This window comes from Chiloscyllium plagiosum, chromosome 17 (genome assembly GCF_004010195.1).
Source record: "Chiloscyllium plagiosum isolate BGI_BamShark_2017 chromosome 17, ASM401019v2, whole genome shotgun sequence".
Taxonomy (NCBI): Eukaryota; Metazoa; Chordata; class Chondrichthyes; order Orectolobiformes; family Hemiscylliidae; genus Chiloscyllium; species Chiloscyllium plagiosum.
In genome coordinates, this window is record NC_057726.1 from 26,542,538 (window position 1) to 26,558,824 (window position 16,287).

Genomic DNA, 16,287 nt, shown 5'->3' on the forward strand with positions numbered 1-16,287 from the left:
TCTAAATTTCTGGCTTTTGAAAAATTATCTTCTGCTCCATTATTTCAGTCGATAATAATTGAGTGCTGGATGTGCCAGATTTTTTGGCAACAACATTAGCTTTAGCAAAAGCATTTTTAAATGCAACATTTCTCTCCAAGATAGTTGGAAATTGTACTCTTCTATGTATCTATTTTTAAAGAGCATCTATATTTGCTCTTCCACATTTATTTTTCACCTACCTTTCTTTATCACGCCTCTCAGTGTCACGAGCTGAACTGCGATAACTTCTTTCACTTTTATCTGAATCCCTTTGTGAGGGAGTAGGAGATGGAGACTCCCACTGAGATCGATGAGAATACTGACTTGCAATTCCACTGTCATCATCATCCCAACTAGATCGAGAAGGAGTAAGAGCATCTATAAAACAAGGTGATTTCAATGTGATACAAAATAAATGAAAATAGGACTCCAGTCTTTTCATACCTCTCCAGTGAAACGAACACTTGCTCATGCTACATACCTTTCTATTTGAAAGGGCTTGGTGCAAAGAATTTGTTCTCGGTTTTGGCCCAGACTACCAGGATACAAACAGAGCATGTAGTGTCAGGTGATAAGTAACAGAACAGGCAGTTAGCTCGGATAAAAGATAGTGATCAGAATGGATGATTTTGGGGTCCCACAGACATCAACGATGGGAGCATCACTTTTTCACAAATTGTTAATAATTCAAATCTTTAAGACAAAACACAATGTCTAAATTTGCAAGTAATATAAAATTTCACGGGAATGGAGAGAATAGTCAATACTGAAGAGAACTGCAACAAATTCATAAATCTGCAAAAAGGCAATATGATTGGCTGACGAATTTCAACACCTTTGCATTTTGTAAAGACAAGGTTTGATTAGGAGTAGTCAGCATGGCTTTGTGTGTGGGAGATCATGCCTCACAAATTTGTTAGAGCTCTTTGATTAAGTAACCAGGAAAGCTGATAAGGGCAGAACAGTAGACATAGTCTATATGGAATTCACTATGGCCTTTGATAAGGTTCCAAAAGGTAGGCTGCTCTGGAAAGTCAGATCGCATGGAATCCAAGGGGAGCTGGCAAAATGGATAAATATTTGGCTTGATGGTAGGAAGCAGAGGGTAATAGTGGAAGGATGTTTGTCTGACTGGAGGCCTGTGACTAGTGGTGTGCCTCAGGGTCTGTGCTGGGCCCATTGCCGTTTGTTATCTATATCAATGGGAATATTCAAGGCATGATTAGTAAGTTTGCAGATGTCACTAATATAAGCATTTTGGACAGTGAGGAAGATTTTCAGAAACTGCAACAGGATCTTGACCAGCTGGGGATGTGGGCCGAGAAATAGCAAATGGAGTTGAACATAGATAAGTATGAGGTTTTACATTTTTGAAAGTCAAATCAAGGTAGAAGTTTCATGGTGAATGGTAGGGCCTTATGGAGTGTAGTGGAACAGAGGGACCATGGAGTTCAGGTGCATGGTTTTCTGAAAGTGGAGTCACAGATAGGCAAGGCAATGAACAAGGCTTTTGGCACACTGGCCTTCATCAGTCAGGGGAGTGAGTACGGAAGTTAGGAAGTTATGTTGTAGTTGTACAGGACTTTGGTGAAGCCACACTTGGATATTGTGTTCAGTTTTGGTCACTTTGCTATAGGAAGGATGTTATTAAGCTGGAAAGAATGCAAAAGTAGTTTACAAGGATGTTGCCAGGACTCAATGGCCTGAGTTATAGGGAGAGGTTGGACAAACTACAGCTTTTTTCTTTAAAGCGTAGGAGACTGAGGGGGGGAATATTATAGAAGCTTATAAAATCATGAGAAGCATGGATGGAGTGAATGCACTCAGTCTTTTCCGCAGGGTGGGGGAATCAAGAACTAGAAGGCATCAGCTTAAGGTTAGATGGGAAAGAATAAAAGGGAACCTGAGGGGCAAGGTTTTTACACAGAGTTTGATACACATATGGAATGAGCTGCCAGCAGAAGTCATTGAGGTGGATACATTAATAATATTTAAAAGGCATTTGGACAAACACATGGATAGGAAAGGTTGAGAAGGACATGGGCCAAGTGTAGGGAAATGGGGTTAGCATGGACGGAGATTTTGGTTGGCATGGAGAAGTTTGGGCTGAAGGGTCTGTCTCCGTGCTGTCGGACTCTATGACTCCCTAACAACAGTAAGGTCAAATATTACAATCTGGAACTACAAATACACAAATTTGTAAAAGCAGAAATATAGTTAACGAGGCCAAAAAAAAATAAGCAAACCAAATGCTGGAGCTATTTTCTACAGGGAAATACAGCTCTACAGCTGAGAAGGGATACAATGCACTTGTAGAGCAATTCTGTTACCACATTATAAAATGTATACCGAGACCCGACAGTGGATGCAAAAACAAATCAATAAGAAGATGATGAAAAGGATGGATCTTTTATCTCTTGAAAAGTAAAGGTTGAGAGATGATCTAATAGAGGTCTTTAAAAGTGTGAAAGTTTTTGTTAATTCAGACTGAGGGTCAGATTTAGTGTTTAACAGCAAACTATCAACATTTGCCATCATTACTCCTTCAAAATTAAGTACAGGTTCAGGATGCTGGGCATAAGCAGATAAATGCAAAAATCTTTGAGGTTGTAGCCTCTCACTGGGGTTTGACCTGGAACGTCTTTGAATTCCAACAGCACCCACCCCCAAGTGCCACCAGAGCCAGCAATGCTGAAATCATTGAGAATGTCAACTTTACCAGTCGCACTTCCTCACTCAAAATCCCATAAAAAGTTCAATCTTGTTCAATCAAATATAACTGCGCTTTTAACTGCAATTAATAAAATTTAACAACAAAAGAACTGGGCCTGTGAAACTAATTTTCAATTGCATAATGCTGTAAAATGATCAAGTAGATTTTTTTAAGATGATTCTTTGTTTAACAATAGCATATGTACTCATGTAAAAGTAAAGCCTTTTAGACTTTTTTAGGGTTAAATGTATGGGGTCGACCATTACATGGATACTACTTTTGAGGGGCTGAAATTCATGCTACGGTCCAAAATGCCATATCGTTAGCAGAAGTCCAATTGACCTCAAAATGAATAAAGAAAAAAAAACAAGGAATTACAGTAAGCTGAGGGAATGGTCTTTTCAGAACGCTAATATGGATGGGGAGGAAAATATATCTCTGGTGGTGGGGTCCGTTTGGAGGGTGCGGAAGTGGTGGAGGATGATGCACTGTATGCGGAGGTTATGGGTGGAAGCTGAGGACCAGGGGGCTTCTGTCCTTGTTGCATTGGGAGGGGTGGTGTTCAAGGGCGGTGGTGCATGAAGTGGAGGAGATGCAGAAGGGATCGTCAATCACGTGGGAAAGGAAGTTATGATCGTGGAAGGAGGAGGGCATCAGAAGCTTTGAGGTTGAATCGGTCATCCTGGGAACAGATGCGGCGAAGGCAGAGGAATTAGGTATAAGAGATTGCATTTTTACAGGAGGTAGGGTTAGAGGTGGTGTCATCTAGGTAGCTCTGGGAGACAGTCGGCTTGTCATATATGTCTGTGGCTAGTCGGTTGCCAGAGACAGTGATGGAGAGGTCCAGGAAGGGGTAGGAGGTTGCCAAGATGGTCCAACACACCCCATCCACCTGGACATCCTGTGCTGTGGATGGGAGATCCCCAAAGGTGATAAGGTTGTGGGTGGTCTGGGAGATGATGGTTTGGAGATGAGGTCATGATCAAGGGGGGTCAGTAGTAGGAAGTGTCTGCTAGTTGGCGCCTTGCTTCAGCAGTGTAGAGGTCAGTGCGCCACACTACTACTGCACTCCCCTTGTCTGCACATTTGATGGTGAGTTGGGGTTGGAGCGGAGGGAGTGGAGGGCTGTGCGTTGTGAGGGCAAGAGGTTGGAGTGGGTGAGGCAGTTGGACAGGTTGAGGTGGTTAATGTCACAGCGGCAGTTTGAAATGAAGAGGTCACGGGTAACATGCCAGCATGGGGTGTCCAGGTGGATGAGCTGTGTTGAAGGTGGGAGAAGGGGTCCTCGGTAGGTGGACGGGTGTCTTGGTTAAAAGAAAAGTAGGTACGGATGCGGAGGCGGCAGAAGAAATGTTTAAGGTCGCAGCATGTGTCGAACTCATTAATCTGGGACCGTAGAGGGATAAAGCTGAGGTCTTTACTGAGGACTAAACGTTCGTCCTTAGTGAGGGGGAGGTCTGGGGGAATGGCGAAGACACGGCAGGGATGGGAGCTAGAAGCTGGAGTGGGGCTGGAGTTCGAGGTGGGGGCGGAGACAGTTGCTGGAGTGTGAGTGGTTATAGGGTCTGTAATGTCACCAACGGAAGTGATGCTCACAAAGGGGGCGGACGTAGTGCTTATGGGTGTGCTAACAGGGGCGAAAGTGGCATCATGGGCGGCAAGGGCAATGTTACTGGAGGGTACTCAGCTGCTAACGACATTGGCGGCAGAAGTGACGTCAACGATACATCCTTCCAGCGAGAAGCAAGTGACATTCAAGGTAGGTATCATGTCTGTGCTGGTGAATCTAGCCGTGCCGGTGGATCCTGCGGCTGTAGTCCTCTCTGTAGTCGCGGAGGTGGTTGGGTGGACAGCAATCTCAGAAGTGGTGTAGTCAATATACAGTCCCAGTACACATCGATCCATTACGACAAAGGTCTCCAAGCCCTCCTTTCTTACTCTCACACTGTCCCAACCAGTACCCTTCCAGCGATACCCTCATCTGCCTGGCTGAACTGGTCCTCACCCTCAACAACTTCTCCTTCCAATCCTTCCACTTCCTCCAAACCAAAGGGGCATTCATGGGCACCCGCATGGGATTCAGCTTTGCATGCCTGTTTGTCAGATGTGTGGAACACTCCATCTTCCGCAGTTACACTGGCACTATCCCCCCCACCTGTTCCTCCACTACATCAACGACTGTATCAGCGCCGCCTCGTGCTCCCACGAGGAGGTTGAACATTTCATCAACTTTACCAACACCTTCCACCACAACCTCAAATTCACCTGGACCATCTCGGCAACCTCCCTCCCCTTCCTGGACCTTTCCATCACTGTCTCTGGCGACCGACTAACCACAGACATAAACTGCAAGCCCACCGTCTCCCACAGCTTCTAGACTACACTTCTTCTACCCTACCTCCTGTAAAATCGCCATCCCTTATTCCCAATTTCTCCACCTCCATCGTTTATATCCCCAGGAAGACCAATTCCATCTCGGAAAGTCCCAGATGGCCTCCTTCTTCCACGATCGCAACTTCCCTTCCCACGTGGTTGACAATGCCCTCCAGCCTATCTCTTCCACTTCACGCACCACTGCCCTTGAACCCCACCCCTCCCAACGCAACAAGGACAGAAAATCCTAGTCCTCAACTTCCACACCACCAACCACCGCATACAACGCATCATCCTCCGCCACGTCCGCACCCTCCAAACGGACCCCACCTCCAGAGGTATATTTCTCTCCCCACCCTTATCAGCGTTCTGAAAAGACCATTCTCTCCGTGACTCTCTCGTCAGATCCACACCCCCACCAGCCCACATTCCATTCCTGCAACCGCAGGAAGTGCAAAACCTGTGCCCACATCACTTCCCTCACCTCTAACCAAGGCCCCAAGGGATCCTTCCACATCCGTCAAAAATTCACCTGTACCTCTACCAATGCCATCCACTGCATCCGTTGCACCCGGTGTGGTCTCCTCTACATCGGGGGGACAGGACATCTTCTTGCGGGTTGTTTCAGAGAACATCCCTGGGACATCCGTACCCACCAACTCCACTGCCCTGTGGCTGAACACTTCAACTCCCCCTCCCACTCCGTCAAGGACATCCATGTCCTGGGCTGCTTCCACCTCCAAGCCATTACCACCCAACACCTGGAGGAGGAATGCCTCATATTCCGCCTTGGGACCCTGCAACCACATTGGATAAATGTGCATTTCAACAACTTCCTCATTTCCCCTCCCCCTACATTATCCCAGTCCCAAGCCTCCAGCTCGGCACCGCCCTCCTGATCCAACCTCACTGCCCCCTCTGACCTATCACGTTTTCCCTCACCTTCATCCACCTATCACTTTCCCACCTACCTCTCCCAATTCCATGCCCTCCCATTTATCTGTCAACCCCGACCCACAAGCCTCATTCCAGATGAAGGGCTATTACCTGAAACGTTGATTCTCCTATTCCTTGGATGCTACCTGACCTGCTATGCATTTCCAGCACCACACTCTCGACACTGTTCTTGCAAGGTACAGCATTTCAACGCTAATAGTTTCTATTATTGTGTAAAGGTGAAAGTATTTTAATATGATTGTCTGCTTGAATAGCCTGTCTTGACAGTGTGATGCTGGAGAAGCACAGCAGGTCAGGCAGCATCTGAGGAGCAGGAGAATTGACGTTTCGGGCATAAGCTCTCCTGATGAAGGGCTTATGCCCAAAACTTTGATTCTCCTGCTCCTCGGATGCTGCCTGACCTACTGTGCTTTTCCAGCACCACATTCTCAAGTCTGATTTCCAGTATCTGCAGTCCTCACTTTCTTCTGCTTGGATAGCCTGAATATATGACTATTGCTCCATCCTACAAATGCTCAGTAACGCATGCTACAATCAGCTACATACCACTGCGTGGCAATAGAGATTAAACTCTCATCCAAGCAGAGGGAACAACCTATTCATATCCACCCTGTAATGCCTTGTATGAATTTAACCAGTTTCAACGAGACCACTTCTCAATCCTTCAAACTTTAGGGAATACAGACCTAGTTTTCTCAAAGAATATCTTGCCATCCCAAGTATGAACCTTCTGAACCTCCACAGAACTCTCTCGACAGCAACTATCTCCTCCCTTCGATAAGGAGACAATAACTGTGCACAATACTCCAGATGAGGATTACCAAGACTCTACATAACTTAGATTATGATTTGAAGATGTCGGTGTTGGACTGGGGTGTACAAAGTTAAAAGTCATACCACACCAGGTTATAGTCCAATAGGTTTAATTGGAAGCACACTAGCTTGCGGAGCGACGTTCCTTCATCAGGTGATAGATTACTTAGATTAGATTACTTGCAGTGTGGAAACAAGCCCTTCGGCCCAACTAGTCCACGCCGACCCCCTGAAGAATGACCCCCCCAGACCCATTTCCCTACACTTCCCCCTTCACCTAACACTATGAGCAATTTAGCATGGCCAATTCGCCTAACCTGCACAGCTTTGGACTGTGGGAGGAAACCAGGGCACCCGGAGGAAACTCCCACAGGCACAGGGAGAACATGCAAACTCCACACAGACAGTTGCCTGAGGCGGGAATTGAACCCGGGTCTCTGGTGCTGTGAGGCAGCAGTGCTAACCACTGTGCCACCATAACTATAATAAGACATCTTTATTTCCTAACTTAAATCCCCTTGAAATGAAAGCCAATATGCTGTTTGCCTACCTACTTGCTAAAGGCACTTGCATGATCATTTTTATCGGCTCATGGACAAAGATACCCAAATCCCTTTGGACACAGGCTTCTAAACTTGGCACCATTTGTAAAATATTTTATATTTTGGATTTTTCTACCAAAGTGAATAGTTTCACACTGATTTGCATTATATTCCACCTGTTCATTTAATCAGCCTGCCCAAGTCACACAGTCATAGAGATGTTCAGCACAGGAATAGACCCTTCTGTCCAACTTATCCATGTTGATCAGATATTCTAAATTAATCTAGCACCATTTGCCAGCATTCCTATAAACTTTTCCTATTCATGCACCCATCCAGATACCATTTAAATGTTGTAATTGTACTATCCTTTATCACCTCCTCTAGCAGTTCATTCCATACACAATTCTCTGCGTGAAAAAGTTGCCTTTTAGGTCCCTTTCATATATTTCTCCTCTCACCTTAAACCTAACTTCATGAAGTATCCATGCTTTCTTACGTAAACTTATGCTCTTTCACAGTTTGGTATCATCAGCCAATTTGTAAAATCATAATTGGTCCTCATATCTAAATTTACTTATACAAATTGTACTTACCCTGTCATACCCCTCTAGTAACAGTATACTTTTCTGAGAATGATCTGCTTACTCTTATTCTCTGCTTTCTGTCTATTAACCAATTCGCAATCCATGATAATAAAAGCAAAATACTGTGTTTGCTGGAAATCTGACATAAGCACAGGGAATGCTAGAAAAACTCAGCAGGTATCTGGCAGCATCTGTGGAGAACAGAACTGTTCTGAGGAAGAGTTATATAGGACTTGAAACATTAACACTACTTCTCTCGCCACAAACACAGCCAGACCTGATTTTCTCCAGCATTCTCTGTGCTTCCCTCAATCCATACTAGTATTATCGCCCAAATTCCATGCGCTATAACTTTCTTTACTCACCTCTTGTGTGGGAGCTTATCAAAAGCCTTCTGAAAATCCAACACATCACATCCATTGGCTCTCCTTCATCTAGGAACCCTCCAACCACAAGGGATGAACTCGGATTTCACCAGTTTCCTCATTTCCCCTCCCCCCAGCCTGTTTCAGTCAAATCCATCAAATTCAGCACCGCCTTCCTAACCTGCAATCTTCTTCCCGACCTCTCCGCCCCCACCCCAGTCTGACCTATCACCCTCACCTTGACCTCTTTCCACCTATCACATTTCCGACGCCCCTCCCCCAAGTCCCTCCTCCCTATCTTTTATCTTAGCCTGCTGGACCAACTTTCCTCATTCCTGAAGAAGGGCTAATGCCCGAAACATCGATTCTCCTGTTCCCTAGATGCTGCCTGACCTGCTGCACTTTTCCAGCAACACATTTCCATCTCTGATCTCCAGCATCTGCAGACCTCACTTTCTCCTCTCCTTCATCTATGCTATCCTCACAAAATTATACCAAACTTGTTAAACATGCTTTCCCTTCCATAATTGCATGTCGACGATGTTTAATTTTCCCATTCTTTTCTAAATGTTTTGTTATTAATCTTTATTAAGAGGTGAGGATGAAAAGTATCTAGAGACTACTAACATAATCATCAAGGAAACAAATGAGGTATTCAGAAGAAGTCTCTCTTTCCAGGTAGTACTGCGAAAGTGAAATTCAATGTGGCCGGAAGTGATCGAAGCAAATTGTGTGGATGCATTTAAGAGGAACCAGATAAGTAAATAGGGAGAAAGAAATAAAGGGTGATGCTGACAACTCTTTGTGAAAAGCTTGGAGTGGGGCAAGATGTCAAGTGAAACAAAAACACCTATGTGAATTAGTTGGGCTGAAAAACCTGTTGCTAAGCTTATATTCTATGCAATTTTATGAATCACTGCTAATTTCCCAAACATCCCTTCATGCGTGCTACGCTGAATGAGGAAGTGCAGCCATTAGGTTAGCTAATCAATAAAAATCCAGTGACGTCAAACCTGTATTTGCTTTGCCAGCAGATATAATCAAAATTTCATACATTTAATGAAACAAAAAGTACTGTGGAAACTGGAAATCTGAAACAAAACAAATTGGGGAAATCCAGCAGGACTGGCTGTATCTCGAGAGAGAAAGCAAAGTTAATATTACAAAAAGTTACTGAACTTGCAATGTTAACTCTGCTTTCTCTCCACAGATGCTGCCAGTCCTGCTGCGTTTCTCTAGCAATTTCTGTTTTTGTTTCAATCATTCAGTACAGAAAACTAACTTGCATTTACCTTTTAATCTGTGCTTAGGTGTGCTTGGTTCATCCTTTCTGTTGCTTCTACTTCGATCTGAGCAATTGTCTCTGTACCCTCTTTCACTGCGCTCTGATCTGTCTCTGTCCTTGTTCCTAGTGGAACTGGACTTACTCCACTCTCGATCATCTAGGAAGAACAAAACAAATTAGCTGCACTGGAAGAAACAAGTTAATTTGCTGTATCTTGCTCTACAACTAAGACAGAAGCAAATTTTTTTAGTTAGGTGGCTAGGAGGCAGTGAGGACTGCAGATGCTGGAGATCAGACTCAAGAGCGTACTGCTGAAAAAGCACAGCAGGTCAGACAGCATCTGAGGAGCAGAAGAATCGACGTTTCAGGCATAAGCTCTTATAGTCAAACAGGGTCATATTCCATAACTTTTAAACTGTTCTTATTAAGAAACCTTCTGAAATTGACCTTTTTTAAACTGCACACTGATAGGTTATGAAGATGACCAGAGAGTCACTGGACTCTTGTCTGTGAATTCAGAAATTGCTGCATTTGTCCCGTCAAGAGAAAATACACATTCCAGACTGGGGATGTCAATTTCCATCTCCTGAACCAACCCAAAAGGTATTTACTAACTTGAATGCATGTTTTTGAAACCAAAATAATAATAATAATCTCAAACACCCAATTTGAATATATGCAAATAATAATACAGGCTTTCATTGCTCAATGAACACTATATTTGAAAAGGGAACAGTGAGAACTCATATGGTAAGGCTGTCATGTTGGCTTCCCTTTTAATCTTTAAGTGTTTTCTGCAGAAAGACACAAAAGCAACTGCAGTGAAACAGGCAAGATGTCCATGCCTTAAGACCTCTAGACAAAACCCCCAAAGGGTCTCCAAACCTGTTCCCTTTCAAATCCTCTAATGCAGAAAAGTAACTTTCCGGTAACAGGACCATAAGTAACTAATTTCGCAATCTGTAGAAGTTCCATTTCCTCCTAACAAAGTTGCAGTGATTCTGGTATATGACTCTGGCTAAATGCATTCAATTACTTTACAAGCCTGCATCATGGGTTTCCAAGATGAGCCAATCACTTGAATTACAGATTATTATTTTGTTTATAACTTGTAAAAATGCACTATCCTCTGTAAATGTATACTTCCTTGATAGCATGTCTGCATGTGTGAGAGTGAACGAGTGATGTGGCATTAGATTTTCAGGGCAAATAAATAAATAAATCACCGTCATGACTTATAGTCACTGTTATAGACATGCTTACTGTAACCAGTGCAGTTTCAGGAAAGAAAACATAATAATTGTCACGAAAAAGAAAGCATGTGTTTTCCTAACCCTTTAAGGAACCAAATCTGTCGTCCTTATTTGGTCTGACCTATATGTGATCCAGACCCACAGTAACGTGGTTGACTCTTAACAATTACGGATGGGCAAGAAATACTGGTCAAACCAGTGATGCTTACATTCCCTGAACAAATTTTTTAAAAATGACTCAATGTATCCGCTCAAAAAAGAAACACAGGTAGGGAAGATTAATGTGCTTTGAAAACCTGTAAACCAAAATATTAGTTTGTAGTTCACACATTTGAAGTGGCTTTGAAGGTTACCATTGTTCTGGACCCTTTAAGGAATATTTTACACTCAGAATTGCAGTTCAGATGGAGTCAGATATCAGAATTTTTTGCCAGATTCCCCGCAGAGATAAATGTTCAGACAGTTACAAAGTTAAGCACGTGTGGCCTTTGTTCTCAGACATCAATTTTCTTCACAGATGGACTTAGACTGGTAATTACCCTAAGGGTAGCTGCCAGGTTTAAAAGAAAAGGGTATTAATATTACTGCAATGGTCTGCAATTGATATTCTGCAGTGATACTCTCTGTAGTCTATTCAGATCTCTCTGGATCTTCAGTTATAACACATGGTCAACTTTTACTGTTTATCCAGAAAGGCTTAAAGCTTGAAGTCACTGCAATACAATTGTTTGTTTCATTAAATTGAAAACTTGGAGATGTGGAGGCCGAGAGACCATTGATTCAAAGCTTGGAATAAAAGATGAACAATGGCAAGTGCAATGTCTAAGCGACAGGTGCAGTCTGGGTATATCTGTTCAAGAGGTCCCCTTAAAACGCTTTACCTGCGTTTCACACAATCAAGTCTACTGCTCACAATGTGCTCTACATTGGGGAAACAAAGTGGAGACTGAACGACCGCTTCACAGAACACTTGTATTCTGTTTCCAATTGCCTACCACTTCAACATCCCACCCTGTTCCCTGGTAACATCGATGTCTCAGGCTTGATGCAATGCTCTAGCAAAACCCAGGAAAAGCTGAAAGAATAGCATCTCATTTTCCACTTGGGAACCTGCAGCCTTCCAGACTTAATATTGAGTTCAATAACATTAGGGTTTGAGCTCTTCCATGTCCTTAGCCCAACCCCCACAAACCAGGCCTTGTTATCAAATAATCTGCTTTTGCACATCCATTGTTAGTTACTAACAGTCCCCATTAATAGCTATTCACTGTCCTAGCCAGATCATTATCCACTCCTTTGTCTGACCAACTGTTCTTCTCTTTCTTTGGACTCTATCCCCACCGAGCGTTTATTCCTTAGTTCCCCCCCCCACAATCTACATTCTGCACGTAAACCAACATTTTCCCAATATCAGTTCTGTGGAAGGGCCACTCGACCCAAAACAGTAGCTCTGATTTCTCTCCATAAATGCTGCCAGACATGCTGAGCTTTTACAGCAATTTCTATTTTTGTCAAACGTTTATTCATTATTCAACTCGTCCACTGGATTAAGGGATTATTGTCTAGTTGTGTCCAGCCAATATACCTGAAACCTAATAAAATTAGGAAGCAGGTAATGCTTTTTGATAATTAAAAGATGTTTGAATGAGCACATATGATAAATCAAAGGAGTTGCAACCAGGTTCTCTCAAATAGGAAATTAAACTAACATGAGAAAGGTGGTGGCTGGGTCCTGTAACAGGATGCTTTTGGGATTAATGAAATTGTAGATTACCATGCGTTTCAAAATCTTTAAACTTGTATTACATGTAAGCAGTTCAGTTATTCTATTTTATCTTGATTTCTTACATGTAATAAACTTCTTTTTGTATTGTTAGAAAAAATCTACAACATTGGATGTTTATGTTTCAGTAAAAGACTACCCTGCTAACACCATAAACGAACAAAACACAATCTATCAAGCCAATTTTTATCTAAGATCTGACTCGTCCAGTGATAATATCATCTGGAATCACACCAAATGCGACAAACAGAAATGCAGTTCATTTCCTAAATGGTGAGAGTTCAAAAGTGTTGATTCCCAAAACAAGCTGCACATCCTTGTTCATAAATCACAAAGCTAATATGCAGGTATAGCAAATAACAAGGAAAGCGATGATATGTTAACTTTTATTGGTAAGTGGATTTGAGTACGTAGTAAAGATATCTTGGTGAGTTGTACACAGCATTGTTGAGAGTATATCGGAGTATTGTATACTTATTCAGTCCCCTCACCAATGAAAATATGTATTTTCTAATAAAGTGAGTGCAACAAAGGTTAACCAAACTAATCCCTGGGATAACAGGATTGTTTCATGAGGATTGAGAGGCCTGGACCTATTTTTTTCCAGAGTTTTGAGAGGTGATATCATTGAAGTAAAGAAAATTCTTATAGATCTGAAGAGGATAAATGCAGGAGGATTTTTTCTTGGCTGAGAGTCAGCTGTCTAGAACCAGGTGCCATCATATCAGAATAAGAGATAGGCCATTTAGGTTTTGAACTTACAGGCCGCCAAATCTTTGGAATTCTCTACTTTAGAGGTTGTGAAAATTCAATCATTAAGTATATTCAAAACAGGTCTCTAGATATTAGAGACAGCAAAGGATATGTGGATGACACATGAAAAATGCACGGAGGTAGAAAATCAACCATGAACCATTTGAACGACAGAGCAGGCTCAAGGGGCCAAATGGCCTATATTTGCTCCTGCTTTCTATGTTTGATTTTAAATAAATAAAATGGATGTTTTCAATTCATTGTATTTGGATATTAAAAACATATTCTGCCTAAATCATAAGTGTTTCATGTGTAATCCAACCCAGTAACAACCCAAAGTGCTGTTTACAGCATATGCATATATAATACAGAAAACTCAATTTGTCATAACTTTCAATCAGAGTTTACTGACCATATGGAATGTTGAAGATCAGTGAATAACAGGGAATTTAACTTGAGATTAATTTGAAAGAGGACAGCAACTTTTATTAAGATCTTTCATGAAAAAAAAGAAGGAAAAAGATAAGCATGAATGCAAAATAAAAACAAAGAAAAGCCACCAAATCAGATTTGATAAACAACCTTTGGCAGTGAATAGCTAAGGAAAAGACGTTTACAAGTTTTCCAAAGCAAAATCCAGAATTGCTGTCTATAAATGTCCAGTTATGAACCATTGTTAGAAAACTTAATATGAATGTTCAGTAACTATGTAAAACTTTTTACATAAACCCGAAATTATAGTTTCCCTCAGTATCCATATCTTGGAAACTACAAGCCCACTGATGAGTAACATTACATTCTTTCAATTATATGTCAAAATTTAATTCCAAAGTGAGTTCTTTAAAGGTCCCAGTGCCCCCAAAATTAAAAAGTCTAACTTCAGCTACATTTAAACACCAACAGATATATTTAGAATTTTAATACAAACTCTCTTTGACTCACAATCACGGTCTCTGCTTCGTTCCCTTTTCTTTTCCTTCTCATTGTCCTTTGATGATGCATAAACCCCATGTTCTCGACGATCCCGTTCTCTTTGTCGATGTCGTTCCTTAAATTCCTCACTAACACCACCTGTATGCGAAGGTGTCTCTGCACCAGAGGTACGATAGTACCTACAATATAAGGGTCATTTTTTAAGCTAGGCATACAACAATATGGTGGAATCAAGTATCAACTTAGTATTAGGCTGAAAATGGACAATTTGTATTTTGTTCAAATTTTCATAGAGTCATAGAGATATACAGCACAGAAACAGACCCTTCGGTCCAACTCATCCATGCCGACCAGGTATACTAAATAAATCTAGTCCCATTTGCCAGTATTTCGCCCATGTTCCTCTAAAACCTTCCTATTCATATACCCATCCCATTGCCTTTTAAATGTTGCAATTGTACCAGCCTCCACCACTTCCGGCATCTCATTCCATACACATACCACTCTCTGCGCGAAAAAAGTTGTCCTTAGGTTCCTTTTAAATCTTTCCCTTCTTACCTTAAATCTATGCCCTCTAGGTTTGGACACCCCCATCCCAGGGAAAAGACCTCTTTACCCAGTCATCAGTACAATTTACAGAAACACCAGTTCAAGGCGAAAACCAACACTTTGATTCAAAGTTTGTGAGAAGATTTGTAGCTCGGGTGCTCGTTGTTGTGGTTCTGTTCGCCGAGCTGGGAATTTGTGTTGCAGACGTTTCGTCCCCTGTCTAGGTGACATCCTCAGTGCTTGGGAGCCTCCTGTGAAGCGCTTCTGTGACGTTTCCTCCGGCATATATAGTGATTTGTATCTGCCGCTTCTGATGTCAGTTCCAGCTGTCCGCTGCAGTGGCCGGTATATTGGGTCCAGGTCGATGTCTTATTGATTGAATCAATAAGCACAGATTCAATCAATAAGCACATCAATCTGGACCCAATATACCAGCCACTGCAGCGGACAGCTGGAACTGACAACCGGAAGCGGCAGATACAAATCACTATAAATGCCGGAGGAAACATCACAGAAGCGCTTCACAAGAGGCTCCCAAGCACTGAGGATGTCACCTAGACAGGGGACGAAACGTCTGCAACACAAATTCCCAGCTCGGCGAACAGAACCACAACAACATTTTGATTGCTTGAGAGGAGAGTGCTGATTGGTCGGCCAGTGGATTCTACGGAGAATACAGCCATTTATGATGATTGACTGTTAACTGCCAGACTATGTTTAGATTGAAATCAGGCAGATTGACTTTATTTGTTCAGGGCATTACCCTGACAAATGAACCTAATCGCCTACTGTGTGGAGTTGAAAGAGGCACAGGTCACAAACATTTTCTGTCTGTCTGCATTCATATGTGGATTCCAGTATACCACATTGGAAATCTGACTGAAAAGCCTAAACTGGGTTGTCAGCTTAATTATTTGTATACTCTGGTTTAAAAGTGGATAAAGACCCAGCCTCAAATGAGTTGCATCCCAGGCTACTGTGGGAAATGAAGGAGGAAATCCCTGGGGCTCTGACCTAATTTCCTCAGGCAGCTGGGGAAATTTGACCTGTCCACATGGACCCTAACCGACTCTTACAGATGCACCATATCTGGGTGCATAATGGCCTGTTACAACAACTGCTCTGCCCAGGACCACAAGAAACGACAGAACTTTGTATGCACAACTCAGGCCATCAAGGAAGCCAACCTCCCATCTATGGACTGCACCCACACTTCGCACTGCCGCGAAAAGGTTTCCAACATTATCAAAGACCTCTTCTACCCTGGTAATGTTCTCCTACAATATCTTTGTCAGGCAGAAGATACAGAAGCTTGAACACAAGCACCAAAAGGTTTAAGATTAGCTTCTTCCCTGTTGTT

General features: G+C 42.5%; 1 protein-coding gene across 1 annotated transcript in view; it reads right to left on the bottom strand.

Moving 5' to 3' along the window:
- Positions 1 to 16,287, bottom strand: part of dhx38 (DEAH (Asp-Glu-Ala-His) box polypeptide 38) — a 142,066-nt gene that overhangs the window by 120,681 nt on the left and 5,098 nt on the right. The window contains exons 3-5 of the mRNA XM_043706699.1: positions 14,388 to 14,557; positions 9,664 to 9,813; positions 222 to 399 (exon numbers count right to left, since the gene is read on the bottom strand). Of these exons, the coding sequence (XP_043562634.1) occupies positions 222 to 399; positions 9,664 to 9,813; positions 14,388 to 14,557 (498 nt within the window). The remainder of the gene's footprint in view (positions 1 to 221; positions 400 to 9,663; positions 9,814 to 14,387; positions 14,558 to 16,287) is intronic.